Source organism: Nematostella vectensis, chromosome 3 (assembly GCF_932526225.1).
Source record: "Nematostella vectensis chromosome 3, jaNemVect1.1, whole genome shotgun sequence".
Taxonomy (NCBI): Eukaryota; Metazoa; Cnidaria; class Anthozoa; order Actiniaria; family Edwardsiidae; genus Nematostella; species Nematostella vectensis.
Genome location: NC_064036.1, coordinates 1,017,519 through 1,043,857, shown reverse-complemented (window position 1 = coordinate 1,043,857; position 26,339 = coordinate 1,017,519). Strand labels below are relative to the sequence as shown.

General features: G+C 40.6%; 2 protein-coding genes across 3 annotated transcripts; one reads left to right on the top strand and one right to left on the bottom strand.

The window, feature by feature from the left end:
• The first annotated feature begins 895 nt into the window (after positions 1–895).
• LOC5517069 (dynamin-binding protein) lies at positions 896–21,925 on the top strand. 2 transcript variants are annotated; one of them, XM_032386919.2, is made up of 23 exons: positions 896–1,088; positions 2,582–4,675; positions 5,062–5,206; positions 5,579–5,640; positions 5,735–5,776; positions 5,978–6,080; positions 6,300–6,382; positions 6,818–6,956; positions 7,292–7,375; positions 8,216–8,379; positions 11,480–11,591; positions 11,832–11,923; positions 12,292–12,347; positions 12,478–12,571; positions 14,194–14,299; positions 14,725–14,855; positions 17,075–17,179; positions 17,586–17,717; positions 19,013–19,174; positions 19,690–19,872; positions 19,944–20,123; positions 20,350–20,466; positions 20,961–21,925. In XM_032386919.2, exons 2-23 carry the CDS (start codon positions 2,582–2,584, stop codon positions 21,465–21,467), a joined length of 4,893 nt encoding a protein of 1,630 aa, XP_032242810.2. In that variant the 5' UTR covers positions 896–1,088; the 3' UTR covers positions 21,468–21,925. The 2 variants fall into 2 exon arrangements, with proteins under 2 accessions (XP_032242810.2, XP_032242811.2); XM_032386920.2 differs by lacking the exon at positions 7,292–7,375 and having other exon boundaries at positions 897–1,088.
• On the bottom strand, positions 21,785–26,297 carry LOC5517013. The gene is made up of 2 exons (XM_001637060.3): positions 25,743–26,297; positions 21,785–23,278 (listed from the first exon to the last, which is right to left on the bottom strand). The coding sequence occupies exons 1-2, from the start codon at positions 26,046–26,048 to the stop codon at positions 23,042–23,044; spliced, it is 543 nt and encodes a 180-aa protein (XP_001637110.1). The 5' UTR covers positions 26,049–26,297; the 3' UTR covers positions 21,785–23,041.
• Positions 26,298–26,339: the final 42 nt, after the last annotated feature.

Genomic DNA, 26,339 nt, shown 5'->3' with positions numbered 1-26,339 from the left:
CCCGTGGAAGGTCAGGAAAGTCAGAAAAATTTAATGAACATTGACGAGTCCTATACTCATGAGATAAATAACTTCAATATCAAATATTAACTGAAATGAAAAAGACTATAGACAGTAAATGACCTCAAGAAGGTTTAAATCATAAAATAAACGATTGCAGAAAAGCAAATGGCGACAAATTTCCACGAAAATAAAAATAAAATGAACAATGGATTTTAGGGGGGGAGGAATGGGATGGGCCATCTTTTTAACGATGTATACGTTAGAAGTGCAAGAAAGTAACTATTTAAAATATGTCAGTTTTGTGTATTAAGTTGAATAAATATTTCCTTTATTAGTTGAACTGTTTTTCAGCTATCGATATCAACTGAATAAAATAACAAAGCAGAACCTACAATTCTATCTTGACTCTAGTCATTCCTTTATTTTTACAGAAAGATACTACGAAAAACAATCACCATCGAATTTCCCGTTTGTATCGAAAGCCCACTTTGATGTGCAAAACCATCCTCGGGGACCCAGGGCGTTGCAGAGATCGGGCACACAGGGAGCGCGGCGCGAGAAAAAAACAGGCTGAAAGTCTTTCAGCCAATGAAAGACTCATCCGTGCTTATTCGGAAATGTTTTGTTTTCGAATATTGAGAATTCTTTGGATCGCGAAGAAATTTCTTTGCACCCTCGCCCCAGCGTATCTCGGCCTTCACGCGCGCCACAGAATCCCCAATATTCGTAAACAAAACATTTCCGAATAAGGCTATAGAATATATCTATAGAATAAGCCGGAATGAGAGCCGGCTGCTGCTATCAGACAAGCCTGATACTGAGGACATGAACATCAAAACGATACTCCATTGCGCCCGCGATCTTAATAAAAGCGACACTGTTTATAAGTTGTGGTCATGCGCACTAAATCACATTGAAGAGCAGTTCGCAAAAGAAGAAAACAGGACGATGCGTAACAAATATGCAGAAAATTTCGCTTGACAAACACATGAACATCTTGTGGCCTGCAAATACCACTCGAAAACATTGCATTTAACTGTAAAAACTGTATGGTGGAGTAATTGAAAGACGGTTTTACAAGCACGGTGAGTTAACAAAGCTGTCAGATTGTTAGCCTCACTCATCGAATAACTTTGCTATACTTACTTACTTTCAAATATTTTTTAGACTGTTATTAGTTAGATAGAATTTTACTTTTGCCTGGCAGTGCTTTATTAAATCGACTAAATTTTAGAAATTAACCGTAAGCTGCTATGCCCTGTTTATGTACACAATAATTTTGTTTTGTTTTGATCCCCCTCTGTCAAAAATCCCAAACATCTATGGCTAATGGCCCCATTGTTTGCAATGTTGTCTGACATTCGAGGATCAAAATGATCTTCTAAAAAATCAAATAACATCCACCATTTAAAAAAAGTTCAATACAGAAGCTTCTTGAAAGGTAAAACAGCAAGGAAACAAGAGCCATGCTTTGGTTGTAATAATTATATTTATTTGTTCTGGTTGACTAAATTCTCTCGTGATCTAGAAAGGTCCAACTCTTTGTTGTTTTCCATTCAACCACATAATATTAAGCAGGCCATTTAGCCTGAAGCATGCTCTCTTGCTATGTTAATTATGTGATGTGTTTGGATTTTGGTTTTCAATTGATATGATGGTAGATTTATTATACAAACTGTCAGATCTTGAATAAACTTTTGAAGTACTGTATCTTCTATAAGTAATGCCTAGTGCAAACTAGTGACATAAGGACATAACGATATGGGCGCGCGCATTCTGTTTAGCCTGACATTACAACATAAGAGAAAAAAGTTGTTATGCCAGGTTTATGTCAAAATGTTGAACCATTCACACTTGAACATACGAAGATAAAAGTGTGCGCGCCCATGTCGTTATATCAGTATGTAACTAGTGTGCACCAGGCATAAGAAAATAAATCCAAGTACATGTTTTTACCATGAGAAATAATAAGGATAACGAGAACTTGAACATGATTTACAGCCAATAACACCCTTTGTTAGCTTAGCTACAGTGGCAAAATATGATTTTTAAACCTGTGGCCAGTTCCTTTAAGGTAACTTGAAAGACATTCTTATCTAGCCCAAGTACATCTAGGCTGAGCACCCTTGTAAGTGCAGTAACTCGCACAATGCTCAAGTTGCGATCATATTAAAATCTTATTAACCTTATAGAAGGATTGTATAGGCCTTCTATGAGAAACTGTGAAGGTATTTTTGCACAGAACTTTGTACATGTTAACCTGGTGTACATTTCCTGAAAACAGAGGAAAATTATAGGAAGCATCACTAACTGCATTTCATAGCTTTCTTTGATTACAAGGTAAAAATATCTTGCAATTTATGATCTAACTTCAAATACCTTTAAAAGCTTATTCAATTATTATTACCCATATTACCAATATTAACCCGAATTGTTACTTAATTATTGACTAAACAACATCTAAGGTTCCAAAAGACTAAAAAGTGCACCTTGTAGGACTTGACAGAATTATAGGTATTTGATATTTGATCCTGAGTGTCTAGGCTAAGCAAACGAACATTTCTACATTTTTTTGCAGATGCTGCAGTCCATGGATGATAATCAGGAATTTACAGTAAGGTCCCTCTACCCTTTTACTGCTACATCATCAGCAGAGCTGACTGCCAAGGAAGGAGACATCTTGAAAGTTTTGAGTCATTTTGATGAGCATTGGTACAACTGTGAGCTCAATAGCAAAAAGGGCCTGTTTCCGATCTCGTACACTGAGAAAATTGACAATAGCTACACGATTGATAGATATGTTGTGGCGATACAATCATATTCTGCCCAGAGACCAGGAGAGATAAGTTTAAAGAAAGGTGACTTTGTCAAAGTACTGGAGGAGATTGGTAACAATTGGCTACGTGGAGACATCAATGGGACTATTGGTATTTTCCCATGTGTTTTTGTAGAAGATTGCTCCAAACCTGAAGACAGCAAAGATGGTGAGGAACTTTACAGTAATTTTGGCTTCTATGAAAATCTGGATATCACATTTGCAGAGGCGTTATACGGGTTCGAGGCAAGGAACAAGGATGAGTTGAGCTTTCCTATGGGGGCTGAGATTGTTGTCACTAAAGATGTGGACAATGATTGGTATGAAGGGACATTTGAAGGAGATACAGGGCTATTCCCAAAAAGTTATGTGCGGATAATGGACCCTCCCGTGGAGCAGTCAATGTCTGATGATAACAAGAGGCCTTATGCAAGATCAATTTACCCATTTGTTGCTGAAAATGACTCTGAGCTTACTTTTAAAGAAGGTGAAATTATTCAACTAAGGGAACGGGCAGGTTCTCAGTGGCTTATAGGTGAGCTAGGTGGCAAAACTGGTCGCTTCCCAGCAAGTTTTGTGAATATTGAGGTAGATCTCCCTCCAGAGAACACCAGGGTATATAGTTTACATTCTTATCATTTCAGCCCTGAGAGGATCAATTGGACTATAGGGATGAAGGCAAGGGCCCTTTATCACTTTTCTGCACTTCATTCTGGTGATTTAGAACTTAGTGAGGGGGATGTTATAACTGTCTTAAAAATAGTTGATGATAATTGGTTAGAAGGTAGACTACAAAGCGGAGTTTCAGGGACATGCCCTATTGCATATCTAGAACCTCTCATGAAGACAAATACAGCAAATGGCAGCTTACCTAAAGCATCTATATTCATGGAACTTAAGGCTGGATTGCAATCTATCCAGAGCACTCAAACCACAAACAAACCTGCTGCATCAAATGGTGTTTCTCAAGGCACAAGTAGACAAAAGGGTGACAGAAGTTTACTAGACTCATCATTTTCTGAGGACACTTGTCCTACACTAAGACCTAGTGGCTTTGGTGATAATACATGTACTCAACCATCTGCAAAGCCTAAACCAGCACCTCGGCCACCCAGTGTTTCACTGGCAAGAAGAAGGTATTCATCTGGTGGTGATAGCAGCAGATCTAGCCAGAGTTCAGTTTTTGATGCCACATCACCCACTGCAGAGGGGTTACCCTCACCAATTACACCAACTATCAATAGAACATCAATTTACAATACTCCTTTCAACTCAAAAAGTGCTTACCATCCGGTGTCATTTGGCACAGTAAAAACCTCTGGTTCCCAAATCAACATTTTCAGCTCAGAGCAGTCTAATGGTAAATACTCTGGAAATAATGAGTCTTCTAAAGGAATCCCTAAGAAAGGCATACAATCAGTATCAGATGATACTACAACTATTATACCCAGACGAAAGGCACCACCTCCACCAAAGGTGCGTCCAGCTGGGAGCAGAACTCAGAGCTTACCAAGAGGCTTACAGTCTAGTGATATAGCCAGACCAGGCGGCCAGTGTAAAAGTGAAGTAGATGGTAATCTGGTTAACAACAGGTCCTTGTCGAGAGGTAGTATCAAGCAGGCATCAGGGCAGAGACCTGAAGGGCCACAAAAGAAAGCTGCACCCCCACCACCTGCCCGCCCCAACCAAGTGAACCTTGGAGGGCTGGCTAGGTCGGCAACTGTGTCATCTACAAGCAAGGAAGAATGGAGAAAGTCTTCGCCCACAAAATCAGATTGTGCCTCAGGTGGTGGTAGACGGCAGAGACCATACTCTTTGTATTATGTTGGTGAGGACAGAAAGGATAAAGATTTAAGGGTAAGTTAAATACTATGCATAAGTACAAGTTTGTAAAAGCAGTTTCAGAGTAGGTGGAGGGTGGAAATTGATAAGTTGGGGGTGTTTTATTTTATTAGTTCAAATAAAACTTAAATCATCTTTTTTTTTAAAGTAGCCAGTGCTTGGTGGAAACTATCTGACAGTTCTGCCAGCTGCCAGGGCCTAATGAACCCCTGATATAAGTATGAAAATGTCTGGAATTGCTTCTGAAGCAAAGTCCATTTTTCTGTTGTATAAGATACACTCTCTGACTCTTTATAAGGAGATTTTGGAGTGAAAATATATGTCAGTTTCTAGTAGATATAGTAAGTGAAAGAAATATTTTTGGAAGTGTTAGACCATGTATGTTTTACTATAATTTTCAGCTGTGCAAATCAACCAGCGTGGAAGACATACAAGGTTTGCGAGGGGATGTATCCGTTTCAAACTCTCAGACAGCATTTGACAAATACAACAAGGCAGCAATGCAGTCAACAGACGGGATGCACAACTTGGCATATGAGGATGCAGGTAAGGGGGGTTTAAGCTACCGAGCTACCATCTGTGAGGGGAGATGAGGAAGGAGGGCACTAAAAATTTTTTACTTGATTTATATAGCACCCTTTCCTGAAGCTCAATGGCACTTCACATTTAAAATCCTATTACTTATGAAATGTCCGATCTTGGAATTGAGGAACACAAGCTTATAGTAGGATCACATACGTTCAAAAAGTCCAATTAAGGGCAGAGAAACAAAAAGATACTATCCATGTCTAATGGGAATCAAACCCGTTTCATCAAATACTCAGACACACAAACACACAGGACCACCCCTGTGATCTGACTAAAAACATTTGTTTCTTGTCTTATTTTATTTGTTTCTAAATCTGTATGCATTTCTAGGCGATATACCTGGCATTGAAGATTTAGATGAGACAATTTCAGACGCAGAAAAGAACTTGCAGGTCTGTGGTAAAAAATGTTTTTTGATTGTTTACTTTTCTTTTATCATGTGTATCTGGTATGAGAATGACATACTTTTTTTTTTCATTATATCAGGTTGAGAAAAAAGCATTGTCAGGGATGAAGACAATCTCTCAGGTAGAGCAAGTGCTGGAATATTTTCTATACCCATTTAAATCCCATTTTGCCGAAGCCACTCTAATCATGTATTTTGCATAACAAAATACTGCATTGGGTATGCTGCTCTTTTAGTAAATAATCCCAGGAACTTGTTGAAACAACCTGGCGGAAGATAACATTATCGACATTGACAACACTGTTGTTTTCACGCACATGCAGATGCTGGTATACGATGAAGCCAAGCATAGAGAGATGGACGAGAAGATGGCACGCAGTCAGCAAAAGGTTGACGAGTGGCAGGAAATCTTATCGAGCTTGCAAAGTAAGGTGAATGTAATCGCTTCATTAAAAAAATAAGACTCCAATGCCTCTTGTCTTGTTAGATGTCAATATTTTATTTGCAACTTAATCCCTACTAGAGTGTCAATATTTAATTAGATAATCATCCGAACATAAGTCCTCTAGACAGGCTTTTACAGCTCTTAGGGTAAATGGACAATGTTTCATATTGCAGCTTATTGATTCTCATTTATGGTTTCAGCTGAAAGGTCATACATGGTGGCGGCTTATTCAAAGAGAAAACAGTTTGAGAGACAAATGGAATCGTTGGAGAGTGACCTTGAGGTAAAATGCAAAAATTATTTTGGTATAAGTATATAATGCTGGCAATGGCTGTGTGTTCGGCATGATGTGCTGCTGCTTATCTTAGACGATACAGCAATTTGTCACTTCACGTAACAATTTTTACATTTGTTAGATTAAGTCTCTTCACATTTCTTCTCTGTTTTCTACTAATTCAACAGAGGAGCTAACGAGTCAAAGGAGCCCCATATTCAATTGTACATCTTTGACTAAGGCCTATCTAATCACTGTTGCTTTGTTTGCTTCTTATTCTACGTAAGCAGGCTTGCCTCAAAAAGAGACTTCAATCAATTTAACATGTTTGAGTTGGGTTTACATATCTACCTATGTTCTTAGAACTAGACAGAAGCAGCTCGCAGCCAACAGAGAATGCTTTACTGAGGATTATCACAATGCCACTTTCTTTTTATTTCACAGAAGCAGCTTCGCAGTCAAAAGAGCCTCGAGGAACTGTTAAAGGTTGTCGAGGCTAGCAGACGTGAAGAGGTGCAGGAAAATCTCAGGATGTGTGGGACATTCATTTGTGAACTCAATACTAAGATAAAAAAATTGGAAGGTATGATCCTGGCGACATAGATTGCAGTGTAACAAGATATGTATTTTTTCTCTTTTCTTGTGCTAGGTTAGGGTTAGGGCGAGAGCTAGGCTAGGTTAGGCTGTTTGTTTTCGTCTTGTTTGACTGCTTTGTTATTCCAGGCATCAGTGTGGGCAGACATCCAGGGGCACAGGGGCTGAACCAAGATTTCGTTAAGGGAGATATAAGAGATATATACTAGAAGGCATTTGGCGGGAGGTGCATTTGTGTATTTCAGGCTCATTCCATCCTCTAGTATTCTATTCCAGCAATCCCAACAGTAGCTCTAGTGTTACCAGATTGTCGTTGCTATTCAGTACATGTAGACAGAGCAGAAAAGCACGTAGGCAGAGACGAGAGGGGTGGAAAGCCAGACTTACATGTCAATAATCGACAGGCAGGTAAAGCAGTCCGACAGGTCTAGATACATTCTTTCTTGGAATACTTTGATTCTTGAAAAGATAATCCTTGTGCTTTATTTAAAACCCAATCCAGTGCCCAATATTCACTAGTCGACACCTTAAAATCATCGAAATTTATTCCCTTTTTTTCGTAAAACTATATTTTTAAGATCATTTTTTAGATAGTTTTCACATATTTTTGGAAGAAAGCAAAGCGGTAATTTTGGACCTTTTTCGGCAGTTTGAGCAGTTTCTTTACATAATGTTTTTTAATTCTTCATGAAAGTCCAGGAAAATAGAGCGTGATCGAACCCTTATTGATGTATGAGTTTTCTTATGGACCAAGAATATATCATGTCTTCTCACCTTCAATACGGAAATACTCAAAGTAAAATTTATTCCACATAATGGCCTCCTTTACGCGGAAATCCTCTTGATAACGGACACGTTCCAGAGTCCCGATTTAATTTTTTTAATGACTCATACCTTATCAGTGAGACCTTTAACTGAGCACCTCAATACAATAGACACCTTTTCCGTCTTCAAGGTTATATGTATAGGTCCCACTGGAGTGATAATCAATGCGACATACCTATCTCGCATTCAACTCCTGTATAGCCTGGCAGGCATGCGCATTGTTAACTGTTGTTGTGATGTCTGATGTCTTATAAATGGAGGCTCCGCTGTAGAAAACATTTCATAACATTCCTACTGTATCTCACAGTTAACTCCTGTATAGCCAGGCAGGCATGGGCATTTGTATCTGCTGTTGTGATGACCATTATATGGAGGTCTCACTGCATTTTGTATTCCAATGCATGTTTCGTAACATTGCGACAGAGTCGATGCAGAGTCTGAGCCAACCGCCGACAAGATCCTCCCAGCAGCACATGGCAGAACAGAGGCAAAAGGTCCTCACTGAACTGCTCAACACGGAACGAGATTACATACGTGACCTCCAGACGTGCCTGAAGTATTTCTACGAAGAGCTGAAAAATACAAAGGTACGGTAAATATCTACACGTGAACTTTCATTTAATGATCTATAAGGGACCGAAACTCTCAATATAATGTTATTTTGTCACCAAACAAAGCGATTTGTAAATATTTTTGGAACTGCAGTTTATTATCACAAAACAGTGTGATGCACTTTGCAAAGCAACGTTTTACGTCCTTGACAATATGGCGGGTACTGACCAACACGGCTTGGTACTTAAACCAGTCCAGTATCGAATATTGTAGGTACTGTTTAACACAGCTTGGAACTTAAACCAGTCCAGTATCGGATTTTGTAAGTACTGTCTAACACAGCTTGGAACTTAAACCAGTCCAGTATCGGAGCATAAGCCGCAGAGATCCTATCCTTCCTTTGTTTCTTTTACTCCTATCCCGAAAACAAAACAGGAAAGGTATCAGTCTGAAACCCCTGTAGCATGCTCATTCATCCCCCCCCGACCCCCCCCCCCCTCCCCAAGCAGGACGTTTAAATTTGTGTAAGACTTAAAGCGACAATCGCTTTAACTGTGTAGGAGCATCCCACCCACCAAGAATAGTATTCGAATGGATAAACTGGATTTTTTTTGCTACATATTTGAGTCGGCTGCGTTAATTCGAGATGGATTAAGGACCGGGCATGTCGATTGTTATATCGATAATATTGTTGTATTGAGGTTTTACTGGAACAAGACGTCGATTTATTTAACAAACAAATATGCAGATGTAAAGTCGTAATTCTGTTTAGCGGCTATCCTCCGGACCGAGCCAAGAGAATACTAAGTCCCATTGGGGTTTGTTAAAATTCCAGGTTTAATGAATGACAGTGGCTATACAAACGCAATTGCAACAATGTTTGATTCAAGCAGTGTGTCCACACAGGCTCGATGTCGTATTTTTTTTCGGAGTTAGAAAGCGCTTTTTTTTAGATAATGCGCTGCAAAGCCGAGATGTTAGGCCTATCCTCCTCGGATCAAGTTGCGCATAGGGCCAGCCCAGAGGGGCCAGCACAACGGGGCCAGCCCAGAGGGGCCAGCCGAGGTTGTGCGCGAAATTCACCAGATTTACATGGATTCAAAAGAGAAACGCCGAAACAAAAAACAATTGCATAATTGCACAAGAACCCTGGGTTTACAGCATTGATTTTGACAATCATTTTCGTCTATTTCCTCTATATTTTCAAAAGTTTGGTCAATAACGCGCGATTTTTATAGTGTTCTTTTTTTTCTTGTGCAAACAAACGATTATACGGTTTCGCACATCAAACGGAGCCTTCGATGCAAACAGGTCACAGTAGTTATTTTCTTTTACGTTCAACAGTGAATACATCTTTACTAAAATGTCCCTTTTTCTCAAAATATATCTTTTTTATCTTACATTCATTGCTCAAATATATATATTTTTCTTTTCGTGCAATTTCGTTATTTGCTTTCCTGCAGTCCGTATACCTATATTATTTTCACCGTCGTTAGGTCAACTACTGTCTAAAGTCTTTTATTTTAGCTATGATTTCGTTTCGAAGTTATTTTTCCCAGGGATATAGGACTCGTCGATGTTCATCAAATTTTTCTGACTTTCTTGACCTTCCACGGGTAACAAATAGCAATCGAGTCCCTCGTTGAGTACATTCCAGTCGTTATCGGCACATATCTCCTCCAGCAACTCTTTCACCATTGAATCATCGTCAATCTTACCCATTTCAGACTGGCTACTGGGTAGCCAATGATACAATTTCTCATTCTCTTCACAAAGACAGCACAGTAGGTCGGTTAACTCCTCCATTGATTGGGGGACGAAGGCTGGATCGTTGCTTCCCTCGCCATAAGGTCCACTCGTGGTATCTGGCTCGTCGTTAGACAACATGCTCAATAAAATGAATTCTGGCCAATTTTTGAAGATTGGCTTTAGAAAAATGCCCTTTCAGGACGGTGTAATTCTTGTCCAGACGTAGCGTCGAGACTGTTTTTTTGTGAATCTCCTGAGTGCTTTTTACCTTATTTGCTAATAACTAACTAACTAATAACTAGCTTTTTCCATCCCCAGACCCCTACACTTCTTGCACTCAATCCCAATTTTTTAAATCAATCTATGAAGCACAAGCGTGGAGAATTAGCCATATTTTTTTTAAAACTGGATGGAAAAGTAGTTCATCAAAAAAAGGTTCAATTCTTAAAAAACATTATGTTTTGTTATTATTTTTATTATTCTTACAATGCCTTAAATTGCTAAATATTTTCAACAGAAAGCAATTTCCTTCCAATAACGTATTTCCACATTACAACACGATTGTGATTGGCTAACAAGCGTGTTGCTATGGATATGACGTCATATATGCTTGTTTGACGTCATTGTAACAAGTCGGATGATAAACAAGATGACAAATACAAAATACCTTGTTGTCGAAAATACCATTGTTTGTCGAAAATACCATTTTTGAGGAGAAATTCAGTGTTGACTTAGCTACTAGATTTGTGTCACAAATAACAAGATGCCAAATGCAACAGCAAATAAAAGTTTTATTTTGTTCCATTACTTAGAACTCTAGAACGGCGGTTATCCAGAACAACATGATTTTTTTTAGGCCATGTCAGTCACGGGGTTGTCTTATAATTTATATTTCTCTCCTCTCATACATGTGGGACGAGCCTCGCACATGCGTTAATCAGCCCTTTTACCATCCTTCTCGGGTCAAGTCGATAAGAAAACCTACAAACAAATCACAAGTACCAAACACCGTGTTAGGAAAGCGAATCTCTGTATCCAGCCAATCAAAATGTCGCGAACATGTAAAAGATAACCCGCCTTTAAGTAGCTCCCGGAAATACGCCTGCGCAATTGACAACCCAATATGGTGCTCAGTGCATGTTCATTGTTCGCAGGTTTTCGTGCATCATCGCGCGCCAGGGTCCGCCCCTCTGATACCTCAGGGATAACAAGAGGATTTTTATTCCTGTCGTCACAATAGCAGAAGATTTAATACAAAAATAAGCAGTTGTAATCGCATTTTTTCCATGATCATATTTAAAATTGGTTCGGTTTGTTGTGGATCTTGTATCATTATAATGGTTAAATTGTTATCCAGCTTATGAAGTGTGCTTTGCCTTTTGTTAGGTGGTGGATGCCGAGGTCTTGTTTGGTAACATGCATTCAGTGGTAGAGACCTCGACACGCTTGCTTGGGTCCTTTGAAGCAGCATTACAAGACGATAAACAGCAGGAACTAGGTTTGTACGCATCCTAGGTCCAGGCGTTCTTGTCGGCTTTTCCGTGGTTTGTTAGATTTTTCACGTCACGGGAAATCATGTTGGCTCCCAGCCCCTATTGCCTCACAGCAAACCACAGGAATCCTGAGAAGATCCCTAAAGAATAGGTGTTTTCATTTAATTCCTATTACGTATTGAAAGGTACTCACCCTGGGTGTTGTGTTTGCTTTTGTCGGAGCTAATTGTCAATTTATATTCCAGGAAAGTGTTTTGCCGAGCACGCAGAGGAAATTAAGTCCGTGTATTCAACCTACTGCAAGAATCATGATGATGCCATTGGATTACTGGAAAAGGTTAGTTTTACCTTATTAACTTTAGAGCCGACTTTCGTGACACTACATAGTGATACAAGTGGACTTGCTCGTAGTCACTAGTAAAATGTACTCCAAAATTGCATTTCTCTGGATGCACTTAAATTCGTCACAGTTCTAGTTCTTAACACATAACAGCTCCAGTGTTTTAAGCTTCGATCAGACCGAGATGAGAGTTGATGAGACATAATGAGAGTTCCATTCTTTCTAGCTCTCAAAGGGTTGCGATCAAACAGTCTCAGGATCCATCACCTTTCTTTACAGCAGTAGAATTAGCTGAGGCTTGCCCTAAGCTTAAGTTATAGAAGCTCTAGTGCAGAGCTAGACGACCTAAAGATTTCTTTTTCTAGTATGAGGATTGTCTTGAAGCCCAAGAAGCCTTCAGAAAGTGCCTTGATGCTGTCAGGTGAGAGATAAGGTCAACTGTCGGTCAACTGTGCAGTGTTAATGACGGATTGTGGTGCATCATGTTATTATTGTCTGTGGGTACCAACAAGGGTTTGACAGTGTACTGATATCGATACCCTGTATTCTAGGGATACCACCAAGTGTTGGGACTTGTCGTCGTTCCTGATTAAGCCTGTTCAGCGTGTACTTAAGTATCCGCTGCTACTCAGTGAGCTGCTAAAGGTAAGACCATTCGCATAAAGTATATGGCTCGACTGCTAAATGTAAGACCATTAATATAAAGTATATGGCTTGACTGCTAAAGATAAGACCATTCATATAAAGTATATGGCTCGACTGCAAAATGTAAGACCATTCGCATAAAGTATATGGCTCGACTGCTAAAGGTAAGACCATTCGCATAAAGTATATGGCTTGACTGCTTAATGTAAGACCATTCGTATAAAGTATGTTGCTCGACTACTAAAGGTAAGACCATTCGCTAAAGTATATGGCTCGACTGCTAAAGGTAAGACCATTCGCATAAAGTATATGGCACGACGGCTAAATGTAAGACCATTCGCATAAAGCATACGGCTCGACTGCTAAAGGTAAGACCATTCATATAAAGTATATGGCACGACGGCTAAATGTAAGACCATTTGCATAAAGCATATGGCTCGACTGCTAGAGGTAAGACCATTCGCATAAAGTATATGGCTCGACTGTCTAAGGTAAGACCATTCGTATAAAGTATGTGGCTCGACTACTAAAGGTAAGACCATTCGCATAAAGTATATGGCCCGACTGCTAAAGGTAAGACCATTCGCATAAAGCATATGGCTCGACTGCTAGAGGTAAGACCATTCGCATAAAGTATATGGCTCGACTGTCTAAGGTAAGACCATTCGTATAAAGTATGTGGCTCGACTACTAAAGGTAAGACCATTCGCATAAAGTATATGGCCCGACTGCTAAAGGTAAGACCATTCGCATAAAATATATGGCACGACGGCTAAATGTAAGACCATTCGCATAAAGCATATCGCTCTACTGCTAAAGGTAAGACCATTCATATAAAGTATATGGCTCGACTGCTAAAGGTAAGACCATTCACATAGAGTATATGGCTCGACTGCTAAAGGTAAGACCATTCGCATAGAGTATATGGCTCGACTGCTAAAGGTAAGACCATATAAAGTATATGGCTCGACTGCTAAATGTAATACCATTTGCATAAAGTATATGGCTCGACTGCTAAAGGTAAGACCATTCGTATAAAGTATATGGCTCGACTGCTAAAGGTAAGACCATTCGCATAGAGTATATGGCTCGACTGCTAAAGGTAAGACCATTCGCATAGAGTATATGGCTCGACTGCTAAAGGTAAGACCATATAAAGTATATGGCTCGACTGCTAAATGTAAGACCATTCGCATAAAGTATATGGCTTGACTGCTAAAGGTGAGACCATTCATATAAAGTATATGGCTCGGCTGCTAAAGGTGAGACCATTCATATAAAGTATATGGCTGGACTGCTAAAGGGAAGACCATTCAAATAAAGTATATGGCACGACTGCTAAAGGGAAGACCATTCATATAAAGTATGTGGCTCGACTAAAACTTTGGGGGACAACATGTGTTTGCTTCTCAAAAATAAGGGAGGAGCATATAGTGTGTGGCTCGATATTTTTTGAAGACCATGTGAGCTGCTCAAAATGCAGACATTAGCTATAGGGGGGCTATAGTGTGGCTCGACTATGATTTTGGGAGACGTGTGTGAGCTGGTGAAAATAATGGCAGTAGTATATTTTTGGGAGACCTTGAGTTCAGTGGTTCACGAATTTTTATTTTCTCTCCCAGTGTACGCCTCAAATCCATAAAGATAAAGACAACCTTGTGCGAGCTTTGTCTGCCATGACGGAGGTAGCGGCTACTATCAACGAGGTCAAACGAAGAAAAGATTTAGGTACGGTAAAATCTGGTCCTTTGACATTTGTAACTGTGTTTTAAAGGGGCTACGGGGACCACGGCCTTCTTAACAATCCGCTATGAAGACCACCAGACGAAAGCTGGCCTGAGCAATATCTTTCGAATTGTTAATGGTGCTTTTTGTCATTCCACGTGAAAAAGCTCCACACGTAGAGTTTCGACGTAGAGCGTGAGCCACAGTTACGCGGCTGATGGTGTAGCCCCATTAGCAGCCTAAAGCTTGCTACAAAATCTGCTAAACGTCCGATAGTGCGCTTTTAGTAGTCAGGAAAGGTATCAGGTTTTAGTCATACACAAGCATGAAAGAAAATATTTTTGACAATAAAACACCCTATTGCACAGCAGATCGTTATCAACAAATGCAGATAAAATCTCTTACACTTTACCTGCCTTGCGTTTTAGTGGTCAAGTATAAAAAGACGGAAGAATCAGGAATATCGAACAAATTCCAAAAGCTTAGTTGGCACTCTGTTATGAAGAAGTCCTCCAGATTTACACAGAAGTTAACGCAGAGTACTGGGCTTGTTAATCAGGTGAGATACTAGTAGAAGAGTTCAGTACATGAACTGGGCTTGTTCATCAGGTGAGATACTAGTAGAAGAATCCAGTACATGAACTAGGCTTGTTCATCAGGTGAGATACTAGTAGAAGAGTCCAGTACATGAACTGGGCTTGTTTATCAGGTGAGATACTAGTAGAAGAGTCCAGTACATGAACTGGGCTTGTTCATCAGGTGAGATACTAGTAGAAGAGTCCAGTACATGAACTGGGCTTGTTAATCAGGTGAGATACTAGTAGAAGAGTCCAGTACATGAACTGGGCTTGTTCATCAGGTGAGATACTAGTAGAAGAGTCCAGTACATGAACTGGGCTTGTTCATCAGGTGAGATACTAGTAGAAGAGTCCAGTACATGAACTGGGCTTGTTAATCAGGTGAGTTACTAGTAGAAGAGTCCAGTGCATGAACTGGGCTTGTTCATCAGGTGAGATACTAGTAGAAGAGTCCAGTACATGAACTGGGCTTGTTCATCAGGTGAGATACTAGTAGAAGAGTCCAGTACATGAACTGGGCTTGTTTATCAGGTGAGATACTAGTAGAAGAGTCCAGTACATGAACTGGGCTTGTTCATCAGGTGAGATACTAGTAGAAGAGTCCAGTACATGAACTGGGCTTGTTCATCAGGTGAGATACTAGTAGAAGAGTCCAGTACATGAACTGGGCTTGTTCATCAGGTGAGTTACTAGTAGAAGAGTCCAGTACATGAACTGGGCTTGTTCATCAGGTGAGTTACTAGTAGAAGAGTCCAGTACATGAACTGGGCTTGTTCATCAGGTGAGATACTAGTAGAAGAGTCCAGTACATGAACTGGGCTTGTTCATCAGGTGAGATACTAGTAGAAGAGTCCAGTACATGAACTGGGCTTGTTCATCAGGTGAGATACTAGTAGAAGAGTCCAGTACATGAACTGGGCTTGTTCATCAGGTGAGATACTAGTAGAAGAGTCCAGTACATGAACTGGGCTTGTTCATCAGGTGAGTTACTAGTAGAAGAGTCCAGTACATGAACTGGGCTTGTTCATCAGGTGAGTTACTAGGAGAAGAGTCCAGTACATGAACTGGGCTTGTTCATCAGGTGAGATACTAGTAGAAGAGTCCAGTACATGAACTGGGCTTGTTCATCAGGTGAGATACTAGTAGAAGAGTCCAGTACATGAACTGGGCTTGTTCATCAGGTGAGATACTAGTAGAAGAGTCCAGTACATGAACTGGGCTTGTTCATCAGGTGAGATACTAGTAGAAGAGTCCAGTACATGAACTGGGCTTGTTCATCAGGTGAGATACTAGTAGAAGAGTCCAGTACATGAACTGGGCTTGTTCATCAGGTGAGTTACTAGTAGAAGAGTCCAGTACATGAACTGGGCTTGTTCATCAGGTGAGATACTAGTAGAAGAGTCCAATACATGAACTGGGCTTGTTCATCAGGTGAGATACTAGTAGAAGAGTCCAGTACATGAACTGGGCTTGTTCATCAGGTGAGATACTAGTAGAAGAGTCCAGTACATGAACTGGGCTTGTTCATCAGGTGAGTTACTAGTAGAAGAGTCCAGTACATGAACTGGGCTTGTTCATCAGGTGAGATACTAGTAGAAGAGTCCAGTACATGAACTGGGCTTGTTTATCAGGTGAGATACTAGTAGAAGAGTCCAGTACATGAACTGGGCTTGTTTATCAGGTGAGATACTAGTAGAAGAGTCCAGTACATGAACTGGGCTTGTTAATCAGGTGAGATACTAGTAGAAAAGTCCAGTACATGAACTGGGCTTGTTCATCAGGTGAGATACTAGTAGAAGAGTCCAGTACATGAACTGGGCTTGTTCATCAGGTGAGATACTAGTAGAAGAGTCCAGTACATGAACTGGGCTTGTTCATCAGGTGAGATACTAGTAGAAGAGTCCATTACGTGAACTAGGCTTGTTCATCAGGTGAGTTACTAGTAGAAGAGTCCAGTACATGAACTGTTTCTACGCGGCTCGGTCTTTCTTGGGTGCGGGGTAAAATCTTCTTGTAAACGGCCTTTCACCAGCTGCTTGATGCTCCTTATTTGGGGTAGAATTACAATGAATGATTGGGGTTCTCAGTTATCTTTATGTTGGCTACTAGTTCTTTGGATGCCAACTCGTCTCTAGTAATTGTGGCTAGGAGGGTATGGTATGTAGTAAAAGTTGGCTCTTCTGATATTTTTTTTCCCTAGACTGTTGACAAGAGTTTCAACGAAGAAGAGAAGAAATTCAACAATCTGGAGAAGACTGTCAAAAATCTTATAAAAAATGTTTCTAGCTATGTTGAACAGTTTCAGGTACAGTAACGAGAAAAGGCAGTGTTTTTTTTAAATACTTAAAACAAATGCGTCTACAGTGCTTTCACGGACATCAACTCCTTATCAATGCTTTTGGAAAATCGAACACTTCCCAAATTCGACTTCTTAAAATAATGTTAGATAAGAGTGTTCTGTAAATAATAAGGACTTCTGATCTTATGCCACGTTTCAGGGGCGGATAAGAAATATAAGGAAATCCACGGAAAACAATGAGTCCGGGCCCATCTTTCTTTAAACTATTACTTCGCGCCCCCCCCCCCCCCCCCCCTCTTTGATCAACCGAGCTTAGCGGCATGAAAACTAATGCCTGGCTGATGTCGCGCTGTTTGCACGGGACTTTTGCTGTCGTCGGGTGTACTGATACACCATCTTATGGATCTTTCAGGATACTGTGACCCGCCAGGAAGTCAATGGTCAGAATATCCAGGAATACTATCTGGACGCGAGTACCTGCACCGAGGTTACCCTATACCAATCCACGCAGCAGCGAATATCAGGCATCTTGCTAGACGCTTTCGTAAGTCAAGATTTTTTATCATTACAGACTGTTTTCATGTGCCCGACTGCTGGGCCATAATATTTACTAATCATCATTCTAAGGAGCTGGTAGCCAATACATATAAGTCTATGAATCGTCATTTAGGAGGTGCCCATAGCATTGATTTTTGTTGGGCCAACAAGACCGACAGAGCAGAGATTTCGTAATGTAGTATTGGTCATCAGTTACAGCGCCTTCATTGACACCCCTAGGGTCCATATAAAGCTAGGGAGCGACTTTTCTCAAATACAATTGATGAGCCGTATTTCATACTACAATACGCGATAACTGAGGACTGTGCATTAACGTATTTGCGTTCTAGCATACTACGGTTCTAGCGTAATAGCCTTCACCTAAATCGCGATTGTTGATACGTTTTTTTACTTCACGTACCTTCGCTGCCACTTGGACACATATTCCCTCCTATTTGGGCTTATAAGCCAATTTCACAATCGTGTAATTTGTGTTATTCGGAGCAAATTCAAGGCATACCTCCTTGTGATCAGCCTAGGACTGCTTACAAGGCTTGGGAAAGGAGTGGCAAATGTATTCAAAAACGCGTAGAAAAACAATGTTAACAATTTATAAAAATCTTGGAAGCCTGACTCCCTGTAAAAGGTAAACTGATTTCGTGCGGGATCTTGCGGGATCTTGCGGGATCTTGTGGGATCTTGCGCACACTCGTGAAACCGCTTTCTTGCGGGATCTTGCGCACACTCGTGAAACCGCTTTCTTGTGGGATCTTGTGCACACTCGTGAAACCGCTTTCGTGCGGGATCTTGCGCACACTCGTGAAACTGCTTTCTTGTGGGATCTTGCGGGACCTTGTGGGATCTTGCGCACACTCGTGAAACCGCTTTCTTGTGGGATCTTGCGCACACTCGTGAAACTGCTTTCTTGTGGGATCTTGCGCACACTCTTGAAACCGCTTTCTTGTGGGATCTTGCGCACACTCGTGAAACCGCTTTCTTGTGGGATCTTGCGCACACTCGTGAAACCGCTTTCGTGTGGGATCTTGCGCACACTCGTGAAACCGCTTTCTTGTGGGATCTTGCGCACACTCGTGAAACCGCTTTCTTGTGGGATCTTGCGCACACTCGTGAAACCGCTTTCTTGTGGGATCTTGCGCACACTCGTGAAACCGCTTTCTTGCGGGATCTTGCGCACACTCGTGAAACCGCTTTCTTGCGGGATCTTGCGCACACTCGTGAAACTGCTTTCTTGTGCCCGTGTGAACCAAGTTTTAGGTTGAATATTTTGCTCTCTCCCATCAGATGGGTGAGGTCCAGTACTGCGTTTTGACACCTCTCAACTCGCTCCTCGCGATGTTTCAAGGACCACAACGACTTATCCAGAAACGCCATCACAAATGCCTTGACTACGACAGCTGGTCCAATAAGATGGAGAAAATTAAGGACAAAGACAAGCTAAAGCAGGTACGTTCATCTCAGATCTATGTCGATCCAACTGATCTAAATATTGATACCAACCTGTCCTGCAATCGAAGTTCTTTTTATGATCTGACTTCATTAGCGAAGTCAATTCGCTTGAATCGCGATGAAAAAATCGAACCTGCAATAAAAACGGCTCAATCCATCCTGCAGTAACAACTTCTCGATCCATCCTATAATACAAACCTCGAAAAGTGGAAGTCATGCGAGAAATTACAGTCTTATTGACATGAACTTTACTAATCAACCAGTATGGCAAAAACAAATTCAGTGCGCATTAGAGTATGATAGAAATCTCGAAGTTACGAAGTTTGTCTCACTTGTGAATCTAGCCATCCTAATTAGCCAACTTTCTTACAACTTTGTCTTGGTGATCAGGATATTGCGCCTAACCCTCATATACACGCGCACGCACACGCGCACACACACGCATACCACACACACAAAATAGAAACATTTTCACACAAACGTGATCATCCAACTTTAATTCATCGTTGTAGGCAAAAGAAGAGCTCGAAAGTGCCAAGAGAAACTACGAAGCATTGAATGCGCAACTACTAGAAGAGCTACCACTGTTTCGTCAGAAGACTATGAGTCTTGTTAAAGACTGTGTCCTCAATTTCGCGCATGCAAAGCGCAAGTTTCACGCAGCTATACACGGGGAATATAACAATCTTTCTTTGGTGAGTTAATCTGACAACAGTTTTCCAATTCCAGAAGCTTTTCTAACTTTTTTGTTTTTGGTGTATTTCAGTTATCGCTGGTTAAAGATGGTTGTCAAGATATAGTACAGCATCAGGTAGAACGAACAGCTCGAGCAATAGATCACCTCGCTAGTTTAAGCTTTATGCCTCCAAGTTTCTCAGGAAAGGAGAGCGTGAGAAAGAAGCACAAGTCTTCGCCGCACAAGAAACCTGCCGTGCCCCCTGCACCGGTGAGTTGTTAAAAAAACTGTCGCATAACAAGGGTAAGGGTTTGACAAAAACTTTAGCTAAAGAATTGAGTGGGAGCGAAATTCCAGAAATTGGCCTTCTTCCGTCGATCTGCCATGAAAGTTGCCATACAGACTGATGAAGTGGGTAGTAAGCCAGAAATGTCCGTCAACTCTTTAGCACTTTGGATCTATTCCACATTGACTACCTCTCTTTGCCATTGTGTAGGACCTCAGTTTAACTCGTAAGCGTATGGCACCACCTCCCCCAACGCCGTCTTCCGGACCCATGCTAAAACCAGAGAGACCAACACCTGTGCCCCGAAAATCTATACCTAGTGAACAGGTAATGACAGAAGGGTGTAAATAAGTAAAGGAAATGAGATCTTAGATCCAGGGTTCTAATATGTGATCCCAATAAAATCTACTTAGTGGCCCCTCCCCTGAATTCCCCCCTCCTAGAATGAAGCCATGAATGTATTTAAAAAAACAGATTACCAATCTTTTCTGGAGTCTTACAGTTTATTTACTAGTTTATGTTTTGGAGCTTGGGTGGTGCAGTTAACAAAGCATCGTTTTTTTAAAGTCTGTGCCCTTTTACACTGAGCATTTTTGCCCTTGCTTTGAGTTTAAATATAAATTGATCAGGTTGTGTTCTGTGGTCAGTCAATCATGGTAAGGCAGCTGCCTGAGCTACCTTCCTATGCTTTTGGGTCGATTATGTTGTATCTGCCACTTTAGTTCAGAATCCCATTTCGAGAAGAAAGCTTTCAAGATTTTATGTAGAATGTGTTACAAATTATTTGAAAGCTGTGCCAATTTTGTTTTGATGTTTCACAGAAGCAAAAGGCACCTAAAGGAACTGATGTTGGTGCTGTGGAGAGCCTCCCCTACATTGCACTATGCACATTTGAAGGCCAGAATGCTGGCGAAATATCAGTAAATGAGGGTGACCTAGTTACAGTACAGCGAAGATGTGATACGAGTGGGAACACTGAATGGTGGTTGGTTTCGTACCACGGACGTAAGGGATACATACCAGGAGACTTCTTGGATCCATTTGACCCCACGAAAGATGATGAGGATGAGGACGAAGGAATTGATGAAGATGGAAGTGATTCAAGTGACCTCAAATCTCCAACATTTCCTACAGTAGACATGGTGTACTTTGCTCAGTTTGATTTTGAAGGAACAAGTGAGGCTGAAGTTAGTATTGATGCTGGACAGCTAGTTACCGTGCTGCAGAAACACGATCTGGAAGGGAACCCAGAGTGGTGGCTGGTAGAAGCTGAGGGAAAGAGAGGTTATGTAGCTGCTGACTTCTTGGCATCATTTGAAGATTCCTAGTAATAGGCTAAATAAAATATAGTAGATATGATAATTTATGGCTTGTCCATATCTCATGGTAGATGCTTGTCTGCCAATGGATTATTAAGCCTTAATTTCACTTGTGAGGGAAACAAACTCTGCTTACCACATGTGAAACTCTGGGTAGGTGCAATAAGGAAGGTGCAAAATTTGAATTTCAGAACTAAACGTCAAACATGGTTTGCCTTGTTGTATGAAAATGTATTTTGTTATGCTTACAAGCTTGCCAGGAAAAATTGAAGCCAAGATAGCATAATATTTATGCCATCTTATTGGTGAACTAAAAACAACACTGATTATTATTATCTTTTTATTATTACCCTCATTAACTGGTTGCTTTTCTCTGCTCTATGCTTTATAGATGTTTCATTGTTTTATTTAATTTAAGTTGTCACTTTTCTTTTACAAGATACAATTAAAATTCTTCACTAGTTTCACCTTCTGTGCCTCATTGATCTTATAACCTGTAATTCACTGGCAATATTACCATCCCTATTACTTCTGATAGCTATAAAGGTTAAGGTCGCTGACATGTTAACAAACAGAATGTGTATCAATATTGAAATTTCACACAGCGGTATGTATATCAAGATGTGCTGGAAAAGCATGCAGAGGTCCGGGGACCAAACTCTATGGTCAAGCATCAGCTGTATTTTACAATGCAGAATCATTTCAGCTTAATGCATATCAGTTTTGATATGCATTAAGCTGTGTTTAAAATGCACATGTGAGGAATGGAATTTAAATCTTCTCAAGCACAACCCAAGATAGTCCATCATACATCTCAATAAAGCCTTGTGCACTCAAGCTCAGTACACATTTGTGCCATAATAGCATAACTTAGTGCATACACAAAAAAAATACATAATAATGTGAGATAAGGAAAAACACGTTCTTATCATGTTGCTAGTGTGCACAGGGCTATATTAAGATACATTGGGGACTAGTAAATCTTTTTGTTGGAAAAAGACTTTTGAACTAGCATGTGAAGATAGAACTATAGGATCACACATTTCTAAATCATCTGCTATACAGTATATTGGAACAATTGTCTTTCCTGAAACAATTGTCTTACATGTCTTTGACGTGCTATGCTTTTATTGGTGATAGTTTAGTGGTAGTTATGTTTTGTTTAGTGTTAGACATGTAAGTTGTCTCATTTATTGCAGCTTACTCGGCTTTTAGGCCCTAAACAGTGGCAAAGCTAGATTCAGGAGCTATTAAGAGTAAGGGAAATTGCCAGGTAAGTTGTAGAAGCGGATAAACCAAAGCAGTCTCTAATGTCTCCTAACAGCCATGTGTTGTTGTTCACTGTCATTGACCTAAGTTAAATGTCCACATTGTCCTGTCCAACCTTGGTGATACCAGTGATGGCATAAACACAACGAAGAAGAACTGCAATGTGTTGTGTCATAGTTTGCAATCATCTCCATCAGTTTTTGTCAAGGAATGTTATTTCACCTTAGTCGCATAACTACTTTCTACCAACACCCTATATGCTCCAAATTAAGCAGTCAGAAGGAACCTTCTATTCCATGGTCTTATATGAAATGTCAGGGCTTTGTCTGTAGCCCCATGGAGCTAAACACTCTATCCTTGATCAGTGGATCAAAGCACCCATAACAGTTCTCAAACAAACACTGTGGCTTATTATACTCCAGGAGTCTCTGGGGGCCAACAGTGAGAAAGTGTTCCATGCTGTACCCAATGCATGTGATTTTCTGCTCCTGATAGTCATCTGATTCCTGGCACACAAAAACTTTCCCACTGCTTTTTCCAATGAATAACCCCTGTCAATGAAAGATTTAATTAATTTTTGGCTGTGTGATGTTGGGGTTGCTAGTTAGTAGCAATGCATTTCAACATTGGAGATGGGATTTACAAATTGTCAGAAATGTATTTCGGGGAGGGGAGTATTTCCCTCTTCATCCTGCCTGTGTGGGTGGGGCAGAACAGTACAATCAAGCAGCAACTGCCCCTTTCTATATCTGGAATTTCATTTCACAATGTAAACCAGTACTGTCAACTCTGGCCTTACAGCTACCCCACAATTATTTACCATTCTTACGTTGCATGGGGGATTGGGTCCAGTTGCAGAGCTGTAGCAGGCCACGTAAGATTGTGGTACCATACAAAAACAGAAAATTTGGGGGGGGCACAGCCATGCCCCTTCTGGTCATTTCCATATAATTTTTAAAAATATTGGTGTGGTACATAGCCCAAGTACCTGGTGCACACTAGTGATCCACATAACGACAAGGGCACAAGCACTCTTATCTTCTCAACAACATGGACATAACGACATGAGTGTGTGCTGATGTTGTTATGTTATTATGTCACTGGTGTGCACCAGGCATAATAATTCAAGGATGTAATAAATGGTCCAAAAATCCCCCCCCCCCCCCCCCACCACCACATTTGCTGTTACAAACATTGTCAAGGGGAGCTTGGTCTCATAACACCCCGCTAACTAAATCTGCTTCTACCTCCCCTCCCCCACCACCTTTCCTCTTTACAAACATTTACAAAGGGAGCTTAGGCTCATCACACCCCCTAATTAAATCTGCTTCTCCCTCCCCTTCCCCACCACCTTTGCTCTTGACAATGGGGTAACGCTAAGAATACACCATCTCATAGCTGTCAACCCAACTTGGACAGAAATCTTGTGAAATCGGGTGAAATACAGTAAATATGTGAAAAAAAAAGAGAGCTAATGTGGAGAATTTGTAGAAATTTTCACAAAAATTAGGCTTGTGATGGAGTCCAAAATGTGACACCCGCCTAATGCAGGTGGGTTGAGAGCTATGCCACCTGAGAAATTTTGCCCTCAAGGAGCACAAAGCGGTAACTGGTAGCTTTGGTATACGTTGATATGTAAATCCTCTAAGGTTGATCTTCTGCTCATTAAAGTCTTAGCTGTAAATATTTGATAACCGGAAGTGTATTCCTGCTTGAATAATGAGAGTATTGACAATTCAAAATCTCAGAAAAGGTTTCAATTATTCAATTCTATTTGATATCTTTAGTAATGCATAACTTAGAAACCTATTGATCTACTTGGGGATGAAATAACTGAAACTTATCTGCTCACCTGTCATAATTTCAATATTTCGCCCTAAAGTTATTAGTTTTTACTAAATTATCGCGGTACACCCATTTTTGTTAGAAAACAAATAAACAAGCACACCAAGCCCGAATAGAAAACTATATCATTTATTGAGTCAAGGTGAACCATTAGGTGCAAAGAACAGACTACTGTAAATGATTTAATAGACGCCTGGGGCTTAGAATAAAAATTTTACAGAGGCAAAGTGAGCCACTGGATGATAGATCCAACAAAAGCAGGTTTATCTAATACTTTTCAATTGTGAAACACTAAACATCAAAATGTTAGCGAGGCAAGTGCTCATGCTGGCCACGGCCCTGGCCAAGTGCAGTGGGGTTCTAGTATTAGCAAGGATCATTTTAAATTATAGCCTGCGTAGCAAGCAATTATCGTGGGACAAATGCAATGATTTTACGGTGCAAGCTTGCAGTAAACAGATACAAGAAGTAGGCCTTGTTATTCCTGGATGCTACACTGCGAGGACAAAACGAAAGCAAATTGCTGACATCCTAAGCAATGAGATCAGGAATGTTAGAGAGCGGTACCCTGATTTTGAACTTGACATTGGACAAGATGCTACTTGCTTACCAGTGTTGATCAAGCAAGATGGCATTTAAATTACCAGGGGTGGGGGAGGAAAGGGAGGCGTTTATTACAGAGGGACGTTCATTGCAAACTTGTAAGCTTACGGGGGGGGGGGGGGGGGGGGGCGTTCATTAGATCAGAGGCGTTCTTTAGATAGGGGGCGTTTATTAGGTCATTTACGGTAACTAAACTATGTCACCTAATTAACAATTATTCCATTGAGGTGGATGGTGGCGAGATATCTACCGAGAGCCGAAGACTTTAGGTAGATATATTTTTAAAAACGAGCTTTAGAGCAATTTTATTTTCGGAAACCCTTGCAAATGGGCTGTTACACCCGCTACTTTGCTTGATTTCACCTCCTAGGAGGTGTATATTGCAGTTTTTTTTTTTTTTTTGGGTTTCTCAACCAATCAAATCGCGTTGAGATCCCGAGTTTTATATACTAATGAGAATTAAAGTGTGTTGTACAAAGGATATTCCCCACGCGATAATACTTGGAAACGACCTTTGAAATTTAGCAACAACACATGATTTCTACACAAATATCTCATACACCTTACCTCTAGAGGAAATGGTTGACTCCCTTGTAAGATGGCTATCTGTGCGACATCTTCTTGTATGTAATATTTCTTCCATATTTCCAGCGTGAATTCATCAAAAAGTGCTGTAGCTTCCCTTCCCGAGAAAATGATGACGCGATTAAGACCAGAGACTGACAGCTTTCTGAACTTGTATTCATCCAGAAACCTAGAGACAGATTGCTGGTCATTTACATCTAGCTTTATTAGTCGATTGAAGAAAACATCCTTGTCTAAGTCCGGTTCTTCCAGTCGAAACGAGCTGGATATTACTGAGGCGGCGGCCATGTTGTGAGTCGAAGCTGTCACTTGTAAATTGATTATTACCAGAATTGCGACGATAAAGAAACTTTGAAAGCCGTAGGATTATAGATTCTAGCAGTATCTACTGATATTCCTCACTTGACGCGACTTATGATGGAAATTTCTTGCCGTTTGTCCCGTCTCAATCGGTATAAATCAATTCTCTCGCCATTGCATTGCCACTACAAACACCACTAATCAGGTATTCGTATGCAGGTGACATGAGTAGTGTTTGTTTACTTCGTGACGAAATGATGAATTTAATTATGGTCCGAC

Excerpts from the sequence above, each read along its gene's own strand:
- LOC5517069 (XM_032386919.2), top strand. The coding sequence starts at position 2,582 with ATGCTGCAGTCCATGGATGATAATCAGGAATTTACAGTAAGGTCCCTC. Across the intron at positions 8,380-11,479 it reads AAGAGCTGAAAAATACAAAG|GTGGTGGATGCCGAGGTCTT; the intron begins GTACGGTAAATA and ends GCCTTTTGTTAG. Across the intron at positions 11,592-11,831 it reads CGATAAACAGCAGGAACTAG|GAAAGTGTTTTGCCGAGCAC; the intron begins GTTTGTACGCAT and ends TTTATATTCCAG.
- LOC5517013 (XM_001637060.3), bottom strand. The coding sequence starts at position 26,048 with ATGGCCGCCGCCTCAGTAATATCCAGCTCGTTTCGACTGGAAGAACCG. Across the intron at positions 23,279-25,742 it reads GTCAACCATTTCCTCTAGAG|GGGTTATTCATTGGAAAAAG; the intron begins GTAAGGTGTATG and ends TTTCATTGACAG.